Here is a 17,019-nt window from a genome sequence, read left to right as displayed (position 1 = left end):
GTCCCATATTATTTAGAAGGGAAAAAATATTACAAGCTAAAAGACACATAATTGTTATAAATTGAAGCGGTATGCTTGTTAAGAGTCTTTATTGCTCGAATTGCTATGTTGCACTCCGTGAACTCTCGTGCACTCTCTCTAATGAACCGGAATGCGCGCGGCTCTTTATAGTGTCTAGTCACGTGACTGTGGCGCAGCCGGTAACGTGCTCGGCCAATCAGACACACAATTACGGCGGGTGAATTATGTCCAACAAAGAGTCACCACACAGGTCCCCCCCGAATTCACCCACACAGGACGCCAGGCGCAACCCGAATCAACAGAACAGAAAGCATGGGTTGCGCGGCCGGGGCGTCTGTGGAAGACGACTGAACGGACGGTCAGGCGGCCGTCCAGGATGCCAGATGCGGGACGCCCAAGCAGAACAGTCTGGAGGACGCCCAGGATGCCAGGCGGTGGGCGACGGAACGAGACGATCAGGCGGCCGTCCAGGACGCCAGATGCGGGACGTCTGAGCAGAACGGTCTGGAGGACGCCCATGACGAGGAGCGCGCCGTGCAGCACCGCGCAGGCGAGGCCAGAGAAGCGGACGCCGAGAGAGGCGGCACGCGTTGCTCAGCGACGGTCGAGGAAGAGGTCGAGACGTGCGACGAGCAGCACCACTCGGTCGAGGCTGCAGACGAGGGCGACGGGCGCGGCGGTCGGAGTTGCCCAGCCGTGGACAAGGGCGACAGGCGAGACGAACCAAGTCGACCGGTCGTAGCAGGTGCGGAGGAAACGCCGAAACCGGAGCGACGCCATTGTTGTCCAAAGGCGGAGGACGAGGAAAGACGTCGGGGGCGGCGTTCGCTGGCGCTGGCCGATGTGCAACCTCGGAGACTTCCGGAGGCGCCGGCACAGCAGCAAGGCTAGCGGCGATGGCCAGCGGCGTAGGCTGAGGACTGACCTCGGAGACTCCCGGAGGCGCTAGAGTGAGGTCATTGGCAGCGGCGTCCAGCGGCGCCGGCAGAGGGGCGACCTCGGAGACTTCCAAAGGCGCAGGTGCTGGAGCGACGTCAGCAGTGGCCAGAGACGCAGGCACAGGAATGACGTCGTGAGGAAGGCCAAGAGCAGGCGCAGTGTCGACGAGAAGACCAGGGCCGGACGGGACGCCGTCGAGTAGACCAGGGCCGGACGGGACGCCGTCGAGTAGACCAGGGCCGGACGGGGCGTCGTCGAGTAGGCCCGAGGCGGACGGGGCGTCGTCGAGTAGGCCGCAGGCGGGCGCACCGTCGTCGAGTAGGCCGCAGGCGGGCGCACCGTCGTCGAGTAGGCCGCAGGCCGGCGCACCGTCGTCGAGTAGGCTGCAGGCCAGCGCAATGGCGCCGCAGCCGGGAGAGCCAGGGACGGGCGCAGCGGCGTCGACGGAGAGCGGCGACGGAGCCGAGGCGAGCGAGAGCGGGGCCGGAGGCGAGACAGCAACGTCGGCGTCGGGAAGTGCCAGAGCGGAAGCGCGCGGCGGTGGCGCGGGACAGCAGTACGGCTGCGAGGAACCGGGGCGGAAGTGCCGCCATCTATGGCGGGTACCTCAGGCAGCAGGGCTCTCGAGGCGGGCACCGTGGGCGTCAACGAAGTCAACTTGTATGACGGTACAAAAAGCCTGAGGAGGTGCGCTTTGAGCCCCGTGTATGCTTGTTAAGAGTCTTTATTGCTCGAATTGCTATGTTGCACTCTGTGAACTCTCGTGCACTCTCTCTAATGAACCGGAACGCGCGCGGCTCTTTATAGTGTCTAGTCACGTGACTGTGGCGCAGCCGGTAACGCGCTCGGCCAATCAGACACACAATTACGGTGGGTGAATTATGTCCAACAAAGAGTCACCACAAAATCCAATAATTATGGTGAGCACTGTATATGCAATGATACAGTTGTCAAAGTCAAATGAAACAACCTGTTTTGAGTGGAGGCTTCTTGCCAACAGCGACCTCTCCTTGCCGTTCCTGGCAGAAGCAGTACTGTCAATTGGATAAATTACGAACTTTCAACTTATGCATTTACGATTTATGATTATTTAAATTCCGAGCCCTCAAATTGAGTTATTGACAGTAATTACAAGAAACCGGATAAGTCACTCTTATTGAATATTTTTGGAGTCCAGTGATTGTGAAGTAGTGATGGAATGTCCAACGCATATCACACTGAAGTTTCAGCACCTGAACGTTCTACTTCCGGTTCATTTGACGCAACATTTGTTTACCCATCCGGGATGTGCAGTTTTTTTGTTTACTCTTCTCTTAACGAGACAATCTCCTTCAAAACATTTTTATCGGGTAAGTGCCGAAGTAAGACTTTAGTGGACTGAAAAGTCCCATTTTAAAGCATAGTGGAAGTCGTTTTGCATTATGTTGAAGCTTCGTAGGCTTAGTTTATTTTAGTTTAGCTCGCTAGCTAAAACACGCTAACGCATTCCGATTGCTTTGGCTTAACGCCACTTCCGATTTTTAAAGTTTTGTTTTAAGTAGATGGTTTAACATTAGAGTGATTACGTTTAATTGTATGAGACGCTTCTCGATTTGTCTTTAAGGTGCAACAAATTGTTAGTGACTGAAGGGCAACGTCATCCCAAACATCAAAGAGTAGAGACGTGAAAAAATGAGGACAGGAAATCCAGGTCACGACGAATAACTGAATAACTAAAGAAAATGAGGGTAGGATCATGACATTAGTTGTTGTATTTTTCACGCAATATCAGACTTGCTTTGATGTGAACATGATCAGCAATTGTGTATGAAGGGCAGCAGGCCCATATCTGATTTGCGATACAAGGCTCACAATAACGATGACCTCATGATATGATGTTAACACAATTATTAATACATAATTAAGTTTAATTTTTATTATTACATTGTGGAAAGTAATTAATTTTATCACACTATGCTATTTTTTTTTTAGAAAGGCCTGTGTATTTCTCTCCATATTATCAAAAATATCAAACCTGAATATCATTGTAAAAGCTCGAAAAACAGGCCCCCTACGGCGCGGCACCGTTTCCCGTCATGTGATAGTGAAGTCTATGGCTCGACTTTAGCAAATCACGTGATCTTTTTTTTTTCACCCAGTATGCCGCAGATGTCACTGTAGAAGATCTTCACCCTGAGAAGCCCGATCCCCTCCACGTTAAAAAGGTCGGAGATGCCATGTATCAGACAGGAGGCAGAGCCAGAGACCCCTGACATTAAAGAAGAAGAACAGGAAGATGAAATCTCCAAGATTCCAATGTGGGTCAGTGTGAAGATCGAAGGACATGAAGCTCGGAGCGAAGCAGCGAAACCTTGGAGCGACGGCTCATTTCAACACTTGACAACGAAAGGAGAGCAACCGGACGGCCTCTTAGCTCCGCTTTCGGACAGCGACGACGTAACGTCACACTCTTCTGACACTGATACCAATGAGGAGGATGTTGACTTTGACCAAAATGATCCGAAATCCCCAAACAAGTCATCATTGAAAAGGGACAAAAAAGAACACTTGGCTGGGAAACCTTTTCCCTGCTCTGTTTGCGAGAAAAGGTTTTCTTTGAAGACTGATTTAGAAAGACACACGCGTACACACACTGGAGAAAAGCCTTATGTCTGCACATGTTGTGGTAAAAGATTCACTGAGAAGGGAAATTTAAAGAAACACACTCGGACACACACGAGAGAAAAGTCTTTTCCCTGCTCAGTTTGTCATCAAAGATTCCGTTTTAAGGGAGCTTTAAAAAGACACGCAACAACACACCCTAGAAAGAACCCATTTGCCTGCTCCTTTTGTGAGCAAAGATTTTATCGTAAGTCTCAGTTGACAAAACACATATTTGCACACACAGGAGAGAAGCCTTTCTCCTGCACACTTTGCGACAAAAGATTTTCTCAGAAATTTATTTTAGAAAGACACACACGTACACACACTGGAGAAAAGCCTTTTGTCTGTACATGTTGTGGGAAAAGATTCACCGAGAAGGGAAATTTAAACAAACACACACTCACACACGCTGTAGAAAAGCCTTTTCCTTGCTCAGTTTGTGAGAAAAGATATTTTTCGAAGACTGATTTAAAAAAGCATCAGCGTACACACACTGGAGAAAAGCCTTTTTTCTGCACATGTGGTAAAAAATTTACCCACAGGGGAGATTTAAACAAACACACACGCACACACACTGGAGAAAAGCCTTTTCCCTGCTCTGTCTGTCATAAAAGATTCGGTCAGAAGGGAACTTTAAACAGACACTTAACGACACACACTGGAGAGAAACCATTTGCCTGCTAACTTTGAGGTAAAAGATTCACTCAGAAGGGATATTTAGTAAACGTGACTGAAAATTAGGCCGCGAAAATAGCTAAAACTGCATTTTCCGTTATCGGTCAAAAGGCCGAAAGTTTACCACCGAAAAGTGGGAAGAAGCTTAGTCCTCTTGTGATGACATAATCGAAACTCAACAAGCTAACACTACTGGGTCACAGTTGACATGTCCATGCTTTGGAAGTACAGTGATACCTCAGCTCACGAACGCTTAAGCTCACGAACTTTTCGCCTCAAGAACATTAAATTCGCGAGCATATAGTCTCTGCTGACGGACTAGTTTTCGGCGGACGAACCAAACCACGCGGTCGAACAGCGCCACGAGAAGCTGACGCACGCTCACGGCGTCCCAGTTCGTCCCCTCGCTTTCGTTGAGTGCGGACGTGTTTTGTGTTTGATAGACATTTTGGACCATATTGAGTGTACTTTTGCTATTATGGGACCGAAAAAGACCCCACCACAGGCTAGTGTTAAGCCTAAGAAGACATTAAAGAAAATAAGGTATATTTTTTTGTAGTTTTAAGGCTTATTTAGTAGAAAATTATGTTTTATGGGGACCTGGGAACAGATTATTCTCATTTTAATGGTTTCTTATGGGAAATAAATGTTCGGAAGACGAACTTTTCGCCTTACACACACTTTCTGGGAACCAATTATGTTCGTGAGCTGAGGTATCACTGTAATTTGTTTTGATGTCAAAAGACCCGAAACGCCTAATGATTCCAGGAACATCGTGTTCGGGTCTTTCAAGATGTGTGACTTTTTTTTTTTTTTTTTTTTAAACTTCCTCTATGGGGAACCATTTTTAGAGCTGCTCTCTGTTCTACATGAAGATCAACTTTGGCTTTACATCCTTATCATCATCATCACGGCTATTGCGTAGGGGCAGGTTTCCCATCCCATTGCGTAGAGCTGACTAGGTGAGCTAGGCCCCTCCAGTACTGGCGGTCTCGTGAACTATATCCCTAAGTGACATCCAAAAGTGTATTTCAGCATTTGTTTTGAATTCATTAAACAGGTTTTTATTCACACCATTAATTTATCAATTCATTTCTTTCATTGGTTATATACTCGTGTATTTTTATTTATCTAAGGCAAATAAAACAACCTGCTGAGAGTGAAGGCTTCTTGCCAACAGGGACCTCTCCTGGCCGTTCCTTCTCTTCGGCTCCAAGTAGTCCTTCATTGCACTCTTCTACTTTCGTACTTTTGGAAAAAACATTAGCCGAACCGTTCGGTTTGCCCTGTACGGTTCAATACGTCTTTATGAACCGCGCCTTTTCGGTTGTGCAATTAATGTATTTCGAACGCTTGTGGAATGAATTGATCGAGCTTTGTGTGCCTGTGTGTGACGTGAAGCACCGCTGTGGAGAAATTCCCGCCCCGCAAGTAAATGTCGGATCGCTGTCAAGCACCTGTGTAATGAAAGCCGAGTAATGCCCTCTCTCGCTTACGAGTGAAGTGAAAGTGAAACAAGAAAGAAAACAAATAGCTATGACGAGCGGAGGAGTGGAGAGACCAAATTTTGAGGAAGCACCGGCTTCTTTCAATTCTGCGGTGTGGCAACATTATGGTTTCCCCGTGGATTACAATGCGGAGGGAGAGAAAATATTGAAGAAAAAATTGCAAGCATTGCTCAGCGCTTGTTCCCCATGCTAATGGCAACACTTTTATAACATGACTCCGGCACATCAGCCAGCATCACCCACATATATCACTTTCTCAGGGTTGGACAACCCCAATGACGACACCAGTGAAAACACGGCAGGCTTCGTTAATGTATTTGCAACACTTGACCCGCATTACATTGTTCCCTCGCGGACATATTTCTCCAACAACGTAATCCCCGACATTTATGAAATGGCACGCAAAGCCATCGAAGATGATTTCGCCAAAGCACATAGTTTCGCCCTGACCACTGATAGTTGGAAGTTGGACGTCCCGTGCTACAGAGTGCTACTACCTAACTGTGACGGTCCACAATAATTCATACCTGTCAAATTGTATGGTCTCGTCATAATTTGTACAAGTGAGCACTCATTTTTAAATGTGTACGCCGTACATTACGTTCAAAATCTGCACGTTTTTCGTGCATTACGTTTTGTTTTGTTTTCCATCCTTTCGGATTTGGGCACTGTTTCTGCAACGAGACAATGCGTTGGTTGAATGAGGCGAGAAAAGTCAGAGACTCGGAGAAGGAAGTGTGTTTGTTAAGACGCTGTAGCAAACGCGATGCTAGGCTAGGTGGCTCCAATATTACCTGACTTAGCCGACAACATGCCTCGATATCCCATGCATATAGAACTACATGCGAAATGACAGACTCGCTAGCGTTAGTAAACAGCCGCCATTTTAGAGCAGTAAACTTCTCAGAAAGGCTCTGTTGTAGTAAACCTTACAAGCAAACCTAAGCAACTTTTTATCTAAAATACTCCTAAATTGGCAAAATCTTGACTTGAGTCTATCTTTAAAGGATGAAACAGTTTTAAAATTTTCACATGTCGAAAGTAGTCAGAAGGGAACTGATGCAAAAACGGGAGCAATTTTATCAACTTTAACGGTTGATTCACAACATTAAATGACTTCCAAACATAGCAAAGGTTACTATGCTTTTTTGTTTTGTTTTGTTTTGTTTTTAATGAAAAAAAAAAAAAACCATGAAAGGTATCACCAGTTACTTTGCCAGGTAACTTTTTTACTACTGTGTGTGTATTTCAGTAGTCAGTCACTAAACTAGCCAAAGAGCTAAGAGGCATTTTAACAGTCGAAAATGTTTACATTTTAAGTGTTTATTTCATTTTTTAAAAAAAAGCAAAATAAAGGCAGTTTAAAAAAAAAAAGCAAAACGCAAACGGAACCGAAACCGTGATCCCAAAACCGAGGTTCAAACCGAACTGTGGGCTAACTGAACCGTTGCACCCCTAACACACACTGGAGAAAAGCCTTTTCCTTGCTCTGTTTGTCATAAAACATTCCGTCAGACGGGAACTTTAAACAGACACGCAACGAAACACACTGGAGAAAAAAACGTTTGCCTGCTAACTTCAAGGTAAAAGATTCACTCAGAAGGGATATTTAGTAAAGATGTGACTGAAAATTAGGCAGCGAAAATAGCTAAAATTGCATTTTCCGTTATCGATTAAAAGGCCGAAAGTTTACCACCGAAAAGTGTGAAGAAGCTTAGTCCTCTTGTGATGAGGTCATCGAAAGCTAACACTTCTGGCTCACAGCAGACATGTCCATAATTTGGAAGTATTTTGTTTTTTGATGTGTGGTAGACCCAAAACACCTAATGATTCCAGGATCATCGTGTTTGGGTCTTTCAAGATGTGTGGCTTTTTTTTTTTTTTTTAACTTCCTCTACTGAGAACCATTTTTAGAGCTCTTCCCTGTTCTGTTTGAAAATCATCTTTGGCTATACCCCTATCATCTTCATCACAGCTATTGCATGAAGCTGACCAAGTGAGCTAGGCCCCTCCACTACTGGCGGTCTTGTGCACGATATCCCTAAGTGACATCCAAATGTGTATTTCAGCATTTATTTTGAATTCATTAAACATGTTTTTATTCACATTGCATTAATTTATCAATTCATTTATTCTATCGAATTAGAAAATACACAAATGAATCAAAATGTCAAAATATATCATTGCTTATATATATTTTTACTTATCAAACTCAAATAAAACAACTAGTGCTGCAACGATTAATCGAGTAACTCGATTATTCGATTAGAAAAAAAATATTCGAATCAAATTTTGTTGCTTTGAGTATTCATTTAAGTGGCGTAATGGTTTATTTTGAAAGTGTTTGCATTTAGTTTTATTGATTAGGGTGGATACACTGCCTTCTAGTCTGCCTCTTTTCACATGGCTGAATCCAACTGCTCCCTGTTAAGACCAACGTAAGCTAAGTTTTGTTTGAGCTAATGCTTTTTTAATGCATTCATAATTTAGTTTATAGGTATATTTAACCGTTTTCTGTGGGAATACGTTAAAAAAACTTTAGCATTTTATAGCATTTAAGCTAGCTGACTTTTTTATGTACGTAAGTTAGCCAATTCTTCTTTGTACGTAGATCCTCATTTTTAAAAAAAATTATACCGTTTGAGGCTCAGCTCAGGTATTTTACTTTTTCATGTTCCTTATCCGATTACTCGATTATTCGATCTAACTAGTCCATCAATTAATCGACTACTAAAATATTCGATAGCTGCAGCCCTAAAAACAACCTAGCCTGGAACTCCAAACTCACCGCTGTTCCAGCTATAGAGTCTGGCGACCATCCCATGGATCAAATTCCCAGGGCGGAGCAAGCCACATCAAACCGACAGCGGAGTGGACCAATCAGAGACGGGCGGACGTGACGTTGGTGAAGCGACAAGAAACTAGCACGAACGGAGAAGTTTATTCAACATGGCGAACGCGAGACAGACTGTTGTCAGTGACTTGTGTCGATGTGTTTCTGGTCATTTAAAACTGAATTTACTGCAGACTGGAACATTCTCTCCCGTTCGCCATCTGTGTTGTTGTGGAGACGACTTCCGACGCGCAAGAGTGACGTATCTCGTTAACTCATTCACTCACAGCCATTTTCAGCGGAGCAAGGCCCTTTGCTCCAGGCAGTTTTACTGGATTTTGACTGATTTTGCAAGGCCCACAGAAAATTCTGTTCTATTGCTATATAAACATGGAACCCACCAAAAGAAAGATTATCTTTCAGCAGAAAAAAATTTGTTCATGTCTTTTTCCATTCTTTAGAAATCAGCATTAGAAAATAGCTTAGTTTGAGCAATTTTCCAATTTCTGATGAAAAAAAAAACGAGAAATTGAGCTTTTGGTGAAAGCATACATTTCAAACATACCTTTGACTTATACACAGCTATTTTTTGCTTTAGTTACATCCCAAACATCTGAATGTTTTTCTTTTACAAAATAAGATAAACAACAAGACAATTAGGGGTTTTGATAATAAAGTAACAATTTATTTACATATAACTAACTGAAAGATGACACTGTTGTGGCTGCGACAGCCAATTAAACTTCCCTCATCGCCGTCAGTCTCAAAAAGATGAATTTTTTTGAGTCTCTACGGGCTCTGCTCGCGAGCAGCACGGACTCAGGTATCGTTCGCTGCACTAATGGTCCCCGTCGTTCTGCTCGGTTGTCCAGCGCCTGGCATCCCGGGCGTCCTACCGATTGTTCTGCTCGGTCATCCGCCGCCTGGCATCCATTCGATTGTCTTCCGTCGGCGTCCGGCCGTGCGGCTTGGCCGTACGTTGCCTTTGAAATGCGCTACTGCCCTCCAGTGGCCAGTTTTATTGCTTTAAAATGGATTTTTAGCTTTGTGCTTTAGAGCTAAATTGAATCACGACCCAGAGATTCTTTGGGGGAAAAAAAGCAAAAAACGTAAAAGATGTATAAATACGTCTTTTGGGACACTGAAACAAATAAAAATAGAAAATATTTATCTGTTTTTAGGAGCAAATGAGTTAAGGACACGTCACGCAAATAAACAAATCTGATTGCACGGATGATTTTGTTCTGGCTCGAGAGGCCAATAAGGTGCTGGGTCCCAGACAATTCTCACAGTGTTTGAAAAATAAAGGGAAAACAGTCTGGCTGTGCCAGGCAAAAATAAAACCTGCTTTGAGTGGAGGCTTCTTGCCAACAGTGACCTCACCTGGCCGTTCCTTCTCTTCGGCTCCAAGTAGTTCTTCATTGCACTCTTCTACTTTCGTATTTTTGGAAAAATTAGGTCCCATGACTAGAGAAAAAAAAAGCTAAACCAAGTGAGCCTGAAAGGCTTGAGTGGTTTAAAATGAAACGAGATCATGGTGGTTAGCGAAAAAAGTCAAACCAAGTGAGGAGCCATAGAGGCTTCAGTGCTTTACAATGAAACAAGTTCATTGTGATGTTTCTTGATGGAAGAAGTGCAGCAGAAGCAGGATGGTCAAGACCGAACATTTAACGGACAGAATTGGGACCCTTCAAAATTGAGTTATTGATAGTTATTACCCAAATTTGGACATAGCTATCATATTTATTAAATATTTTTGGAGTCCAGTGATTTGAAGTAGTTTTGGCTTCAAACGCTTCAACGTATTACCCTGAAGTTTCAGCGCCTGAACGTTTCTACTTCCGGTTCACCTGACGCAACATCCGTGTACAGTCGTCAGACTTGCAGTTCTTTCCTGTAGCCTTCTTCTAACCAAACGCGTTTCTTCAAAATATTCTCATCGGGGGAGTACTCAAGTAAGAATTTGGTGGACTAAAACGTTTAATTTAAAAGCTTTTTTGAAGACATTTGGCTTCATGTTAAAGTTACGCAGGCTTACCGAATAACTTAGTTTAGCTTAGCTCGCTAGCTAAGACACTTTCACCGCATTTCGATTGCTTTAGCTTCACGCCACTTCCGAACTTTATATTCTGTTTTAAAGGGGGGGGGGGGGGGTCGCTCGGTTAACATGAGAGTGATATATTTTATTATTCAGACGCTTCTCGGCTTTTCTTAAACATGCGACAAAATACTATTGACTGAAATCCAAAGAGTCGAGACGTGGATGCTGAGGAGAGGAAATCCAGGCCACGCCGATCAACTGCAAAACCAAAGAAAATGAGGGTAAGATTATGAAATTATTATACTTTTTATGCAATATCAGACTTGTTTAGATGTAACTTTTATCAGTGATTGTGACTGTAAGGGACAAATCTCATAGCTGACCTGCTATACGAGGCTCACGATAACTATGATCGCACGATATGGTTACACAGCAAATATTGGTCAGGAAATCATTCTAGAATATTTTTCAAAACAAGTAATGAACAGTGAACAAGCTATTTTCATCCTTCCGTGAATTTAAATGAGTTCATCTCTAGTAGCCGTCCAATCCGTTTGAACTGGAAGGGGTGGTAGCAGATGAACAGTCGTTAATTATTTCCCAACCCTCCCAATTTAAACGAAATGGACATCTATGGCCGTCAGTAGTCGCCATTGTCAGGCAGTTCATCTTGGAACATTTCACATCATTTCCTGTTGATTTTTTATCACTTTTCCTCTTCGGGGGCATTGACAAGTCACGTCCTGTTGATTTTGTGACATTAATAGGTCACTTCATGTTGATTTGGGGTTATTGAAAAGTAAATGACTCAAGAATGTCCCAAAATATAATATGAAGTGACTCAAAATCAACAGGAAGTAACCTGTAAAAAATGAACCAGAAGTGACCTCCAAATGCCCTGAAATGACAGGCTGTGAATGCTCTGGTTTCAGTGCCATTAACGGCACTCGATGCCCAGTCTAGTCAAAATCAATTGGATGGCTAGTGCCGTCAATGGCAGCCAGTGAGCTAACGTAGACATTGTTGCCCACTAAACTGACTGTGAATACTCTGGCAACATCAAAGGCATGCAATTTCTGGCTCAGGTGTTAAAGGGTTAAGAAAAACTATTGCATTTGGGAGATTTATTACAATGTATTGTCACTCCATTCGTGGTTGAATTGGTTAAAAAAACAAAACGACTAACAATATCGCATATCAGGAATAATTTATGAGACATTGTATCGCTTACTAAAATTTGTTATCGTGACAGGCTGAGCCATATGATGAGTTCGCCTCATCGCTAAAAGAAAAAAAACGCAATAGAAACCTATTGGGATAATAATTAAAAGGTACTAGAAAATTAGTCTCTAAAGTTCTTTAAAAAGTGCTTGAATTTGGCCCTGAAAAAGGTGTATAAACCCTGCTACCAATATGTAAGAATTCAATCTATTGTCATGTAACACATTTTAAACATAAAGAAATTTTGTATCCATAAACAATAGCTTTACATTCAAATAATCATCTAATTTTCTGCCAACTGACTGTTTTTGGGCAAAAAACTAGTAATTTACACTTTTTTGCTTCCATACAAAAAACAATTTGGCTTTTACCTGTTTTATTTTATGTAACATTTCAATCTAAAAATGACGAGCACCAGATAGCTGGCAAGATGTGCTGAGGCAATAGTGACATCAGAATTTAACTTAAACAAGTTGTGATTGTATATAGAAAAATGCAAATTTTGCTTTTCTTGAGTAAAATCAAGATGATTGTGCATGCGTGATTTATTACCTGTTGAAAATTTGTTAAAAGTACTACATTTTAAAAAATTAAGTCGCTATTTCGGTCAAAACCGTACATGATATGTTAAATATTTGCTATTCTTCCTGAAAATGTAGGTGATTTTCTCTGCATTTGGTGATTTTTGTGCATTTGGTGAAAAATCTGAGAATTTTATAGCCATTTTTTCTTGTTATTGGTGTGTGAATGTGTGCGTGAAAGGGTAAATGTGTGCTCATGTAAAGCGCTTTGGGCATGGTAACCATATACAGGAGATAAATGCGCACTATAGGTATTGTCCATTTACCATTTGTTAGACTTATATAAAAAAATAATTAATCGGGATTTTATCAGGGAACTATTTTTTTTTTTTTTTTTTGATGCCACTGCTCATGGAGACTCATACATGCCTAAGGATAATGCCTGTTTTGGTTTTAAGTCGTTGGCGGTTTTGGTTTTGGAAATATTTGACTTTTTAACGTTATGAAAATAGGCCCCCTTCGGAGCAGCCCCATTTCCAGTCAACTGATAGTGAAGTCTTAGGCTCGACTCATGCAAATCACGTGATTTTTTTTTTTTTTTTTTTTTCCCCCCACCCAGTGTCTAGCAGACGTCACCGTAGAAGATCTTGACCCTAAGAAGCACGATCCCCTCCATGTTCAAAATGAGGACGAGTCGGAGATGCCGTACATCAAACAGGAGGCGGAGCCAGAGACTTTCAGCATTAAAGAAGAGGAACAGGAAGATGAAATCCCCACATTTCCAATGACTGTCATTGTGAAGAGTGAAGAAGATGAAGGTCCAAGCGAAGAGAGCGGAGCAGTGAACCCTTCAAGCGACAGCTCATTTCAACACCTGACAACAAAAGGAGAGGGACGATCGCAATCGGAAGGCCTCTTAGCGCCGCTTTCGGACAGCGACGATGTAACGTCACACTCTTCTGACTTGAACACTGATGAGCAGGATGATGACTTTTACCAAAATGATTCAAAATCCTCAAACAAGTCATCACTGAAAAAAGACAAAAAAGAACGCTTGGTTGGGAAACCGTTTTCCTGCTCAGTGTGCGAGAAAAGATTTTCTTTGAAGACTGATTTAGAAAGGCACACGCGTACACACACTGGAGAAAAGCCGTTTCTCTGCACAAGTTGTGGTAAAAGATTCACTGAGAAGGGGAATTTAAAGAAACACACACGTACACACACTGGAGAAAAGCCTTTTGTCTGCACATTTTGTGGTAAAAGATTCACCGAGATGGGAAATTTAACGAAACACTCACGTACACACACTGGAGAAAAGCCTTATCCCTGCTCAGTTTGTCATAAAAGATTCTGTCATAAGGGAACTTTAAACAGACACGCAACAACACACACTGGCGAAAAGCCTTTTCCCTGCTCACTTTGTACTAAAAGATTCACTCAGAAGGGACATTTACTATTACACATAAGAAACCACACTGGGAAAACAACTTTTGCCTGCACACTTTGCGATAAAAGATTTTCTCAGAAGACTTGTTTAGAAAAGCATAAGTGTACACACACTGGAGAGAAACCTTTTGCCTGCTGACTTTGCCGTAAAATAGTCGCTCAGATGGGTCATTTGGTATCGAATGCAAGAAGCGACACTGGGGAAAACAATTGAATTACAGTGTGTGACAAGATATTCTGATTCCTGTTCAGTTCAAGTTTATTGTCCCCTAAGGAGGGGGAACTTAACTTAACAGCAGGTGAGCACACAGATAACACAACAACAGATAACACATACACATAAAATAACAGACTACAATTTAAAAAATGCTATAGACAGCTTCGCATCTCGATGCAAGAGTTTTACAAATTTAGCAGCCTAATCGCACTTGATAAAAAGGAGTTCTTTGTCCTGTTGGACTTAAAACAAGGGACTCTGGAACTCCTGGCTGAAGGGAGAACCTCAAACGAACAATGAAGGGGATGATCTGCACAGTCAAGTATGTCATTTGCCTTCCTCATAACCTGCCTCTCATAAATATCAGTTAAGGAGACCTGTGGACAGCCTATTATCTTGCCAGCCACCTTAACAATGTGGTTGATGTCATTTTTCTCTTTTTTAGGCTGATACCTCCACGCATTTACAATGAAAAAAGCATTTCAATTGACCTATTCAGTTTCCCTTCAGCCTGTTTAAAAATGTTTTGAAACTATTTTGTTGGTCCTGTTCTTTTCAAAACTATCCAATATTTTTGAGTGTTTTTCATTGGATGAATTGCATTACATGTCATTTCATAATCCCTCCAGTAAAGCCAGTTCTTCCTCCATTTTCTCCTCAGTTGGCTGATTTTTGCGCCCTAATACCTAGCCAGTGTATCCAGGGCTTCTGCTTCTGGGCCCTGACTGCTACCATCTCAAAACAGCCCTCTCGAAAGCAAGTGACTATAGTGAATAATCCTATTTAAAAAATTGGATTCTAATAATCCCAAGATATTAATACAAATAGATATACCATTTCAAACACTGATACAGCCCACAGTGTACAAGAAGTTAGTTTTAAGTGGAATATTCCACAGACATTTGCTCCAAACAGGTGTATGAAGGACAAACAAGGCTTTGCCTAACTCATGCAGCCAGTGGAGTGCTGTCATACCGCACAGATTTTGAGTCCACTGGTAATATGACCAGGGAGTTTTTGCGCAAAATGTTTAAAAATATGTATATATTTTGTGTAACGTCTGCATGTAACAAACTGGCGTGTGGCATCAGCATTTACACGTTTTCAACTTTATGAGGTGCACCAACCAGAGGTGAGTAGTAACGCGTTATTTAATTGAGTAACTTTTTGAGCAAAATGAACTTCTAAGAGTGGTTTTACTAAGCAATACTTTTTACAAAAACGCTACTCGTACTCTGCTACTTTGGGCTACACAAAAGTCGTTAAATTTTTCCTCTTTATTCTACATCTTAGATTTTTTATTTTTATTAACTAGCAATGCTAAGAGTAGCTCTACCTATTTCACCAATGAGACGTCGCAACAATAATCACATGACACCATTATACCATCATATCTTTACGCCAGCCTGTTCAATCATGTCTTTAAAGCACGGTAAAAAAGGAAGTATTTCTTTCAACATGACTCGAAAGCGCAAATATTGACCTCTCTCCTAGTTTTTAATTGGCACCGATTGACCACGGAAAACCGGAGAGATGATCCTTATAATTTCAAAACGGTAGTTATGAAGGAACTCTTCACTATTCAAACTAGGAACTATTTTCTTCACCAGAGGGCACTCATGCTCTTTGGATGAATGATGCTTCATTTATTTAATTTTTTTTCTCTCTTGTCGGAATACAATGTTGTTGTTTTTTTTTGTGTATTTCTTTGGCTTAATGTGGTTACTTAATGGGTTATTGTACAGTATCATTATAACAACAGTTCATATAGATAACTTTGTGCTCAGAAAAAAAAAAATTGGGGAAAACTACTTTTACTTGAGTAATTTTATTTTGATGGAACACTACTCTTACTTGAGTAAAAGTTTTGGTTACTCTACCCACTTCTGGCACCAAACCGGAACACGAATAACCCGACCAGAATCATAAAATAAACCCAAATCGACTCCACCGACCACTTACACATATTTTAATGATGTTTTTTTGAAACACAAAAAATATATATCTTGGGAGCTCGAGGGGGAGGTAGGCCCGCGGGTGAGTCCTGAGCCTCGGCGAAGCTTTTCTGTCTTCACCTTACCAACCTCTGGAAGTCTTCCCTTGCTTGGTTCTCGTGGCAACAATTTAGAAGTCAAAGAGATGATTAAGGCAATTATAGCTGAAGGAGATGGTACCTTTTCTCGAAGGCACCATCTGTTTGTATTACTCTAACATACCCAATATAAAATAAATAGCACTTATACCATAGTTTAAGGAAAACAAGCAGAATATAGGGAATAAGAGATAACGCCTTCTTATCACAGAAGCCCAGCGCGTGCGTCATACAACTAACTGAGCAAGATTGGCGCTGACAAGCACATGTTTGCATCACCAAGCCTCGCAATCAGTTCTCCCGGACAGTCCACAAAAAATGGCGGGACGGTCTGTCCTAGCACAAGGAACACAGGAGAACGCCCGATAGCCAAGTGATAACACGACTAACAAGACTCAAAGAGCCCCTTTGATGCCGAGGTGGCAAAATCTACATCCTCGTTACCCGGACAACAGTAAATCCCGAATCCTCCTGTCCAATCCACAAACAGACAATAATCCCAAACACACCCTTCTCTTGCCCACGGCCCGCCCTGGAGAGCCTTCAAAAGACTGAATGTTTAATTATTATATATATATATATATATATATATATAATTTTATATAATTTTAATTAGGTTTGTCATTTTTCTCGGGAACCCTGCCCTTCTGGCCGGATTGCTGGAGTCCCGCCGGCCCGGCCCATTGAAGCATCGCCAGCGGGGGTTTGGCTGGCGCAATTCCGGTGGTCTGGCTAGAAGGTCAGATTCCTTCATAGCTCACGATTTTCAAGCTAGACCACCGTTTAGACGATATTATTTTCTCTGTAGTAAACGCAGATGAATTATCACGTTATGTTCAAACCATAGGTTTCATACGCGTTA

At 42.3% G+C, this 17,019-nt stretch overlaps 2 protein-coding genes across 3 annotated transcripts; both read left to right on the top strand.

The window, feature by feature from the left end:
- The first annotated feature begins 2,225 nt into the window (after positions 1-2,225).
- On the top strand, positions 2,226-5,362 carry LOC130920039 (gastrula zinc finger protein XlCGF57.1-like). 2 transcript variants are annotated; one of them, XM_057842865.1, is made up of 3 exons: positions 2,227-2,309; positions 2,564-2,687; positions 3,099-5,362. In XM_057842865.1, exon 3 carries the CDS (start codon positions 3,172-3,174, stop codon positions 4,285-4,287), a length of 1,116 nt encoding a protein of 371 aa, XP_057698848.1. In that variant the 5' UTR covers positions 2,227-2,309; positions 2,564-2,687; positions 3,099-3,171; the 3' UTR covers positions 4,288-5,362. The 2 variants fall into 2 exon arrangements, with proteins under 2 accessions (XP_057698839.1, XP_057698848.1); XM_057842856.1 differs by lacking the exon at positions 2,564-2,687 and having other exon boundaries at positions 2,226-2,309.
- Positions 5,363-10,497: 5,135 nt separating this feature from the next.
- LOC130921456 (gastrula zinc finger protein XlCGF8.2DB-like) lies at positions 10,498-16,654 on the top strand. Its single transcript, XM_057845379.1, has 3 exons — positions 10,498-10,574; positions 10,870-10,941; positions 13,022-16,654. Exons 2-3 carry the CDS (start codon positions 10,936-10,938, stop codon positions 13,985-13,987), a joined length of 972 nt encoding a protein of 323 aa, XP_057701362.1. The 5' UTR covers positions 10,498-10,574; positions 10,870-10,935; the 3' UTR covers positions 13,988-16,654.
- The last annotated feature ends 365 nt before the right edge of the window (positions 16,655-17,019 follow it).

The sequence above is a fragment of the Corythoichthys intestinalis genome, chromosome 1 (assembly GCF_030265065.1).
Source record: "Corythoichthys intestinalis isolate RoL2023-P3 chromosome 1, ASM3026506v1, whole genome shotgun sequence".
NCBI classification, from domain to species: Eukaryota; Metazoa; Chordata; class Actinopteri; order Syngnathiformes; family Syngnathidae; genus Corythoichthys; species Corythoichthys intestinalis.
This window is presented reverse-complemented; position numbering and strand designations above follow the sequence as displayed.

Coding starts and splice junctions, on each gene's coding strand:
- LOC130920039 (XM_057842856.1), top strand. CDS start 3,172: ATGCCATGTATCAGACAGGAGGCAGAGCCAGAGACCCCTGACATTAAA.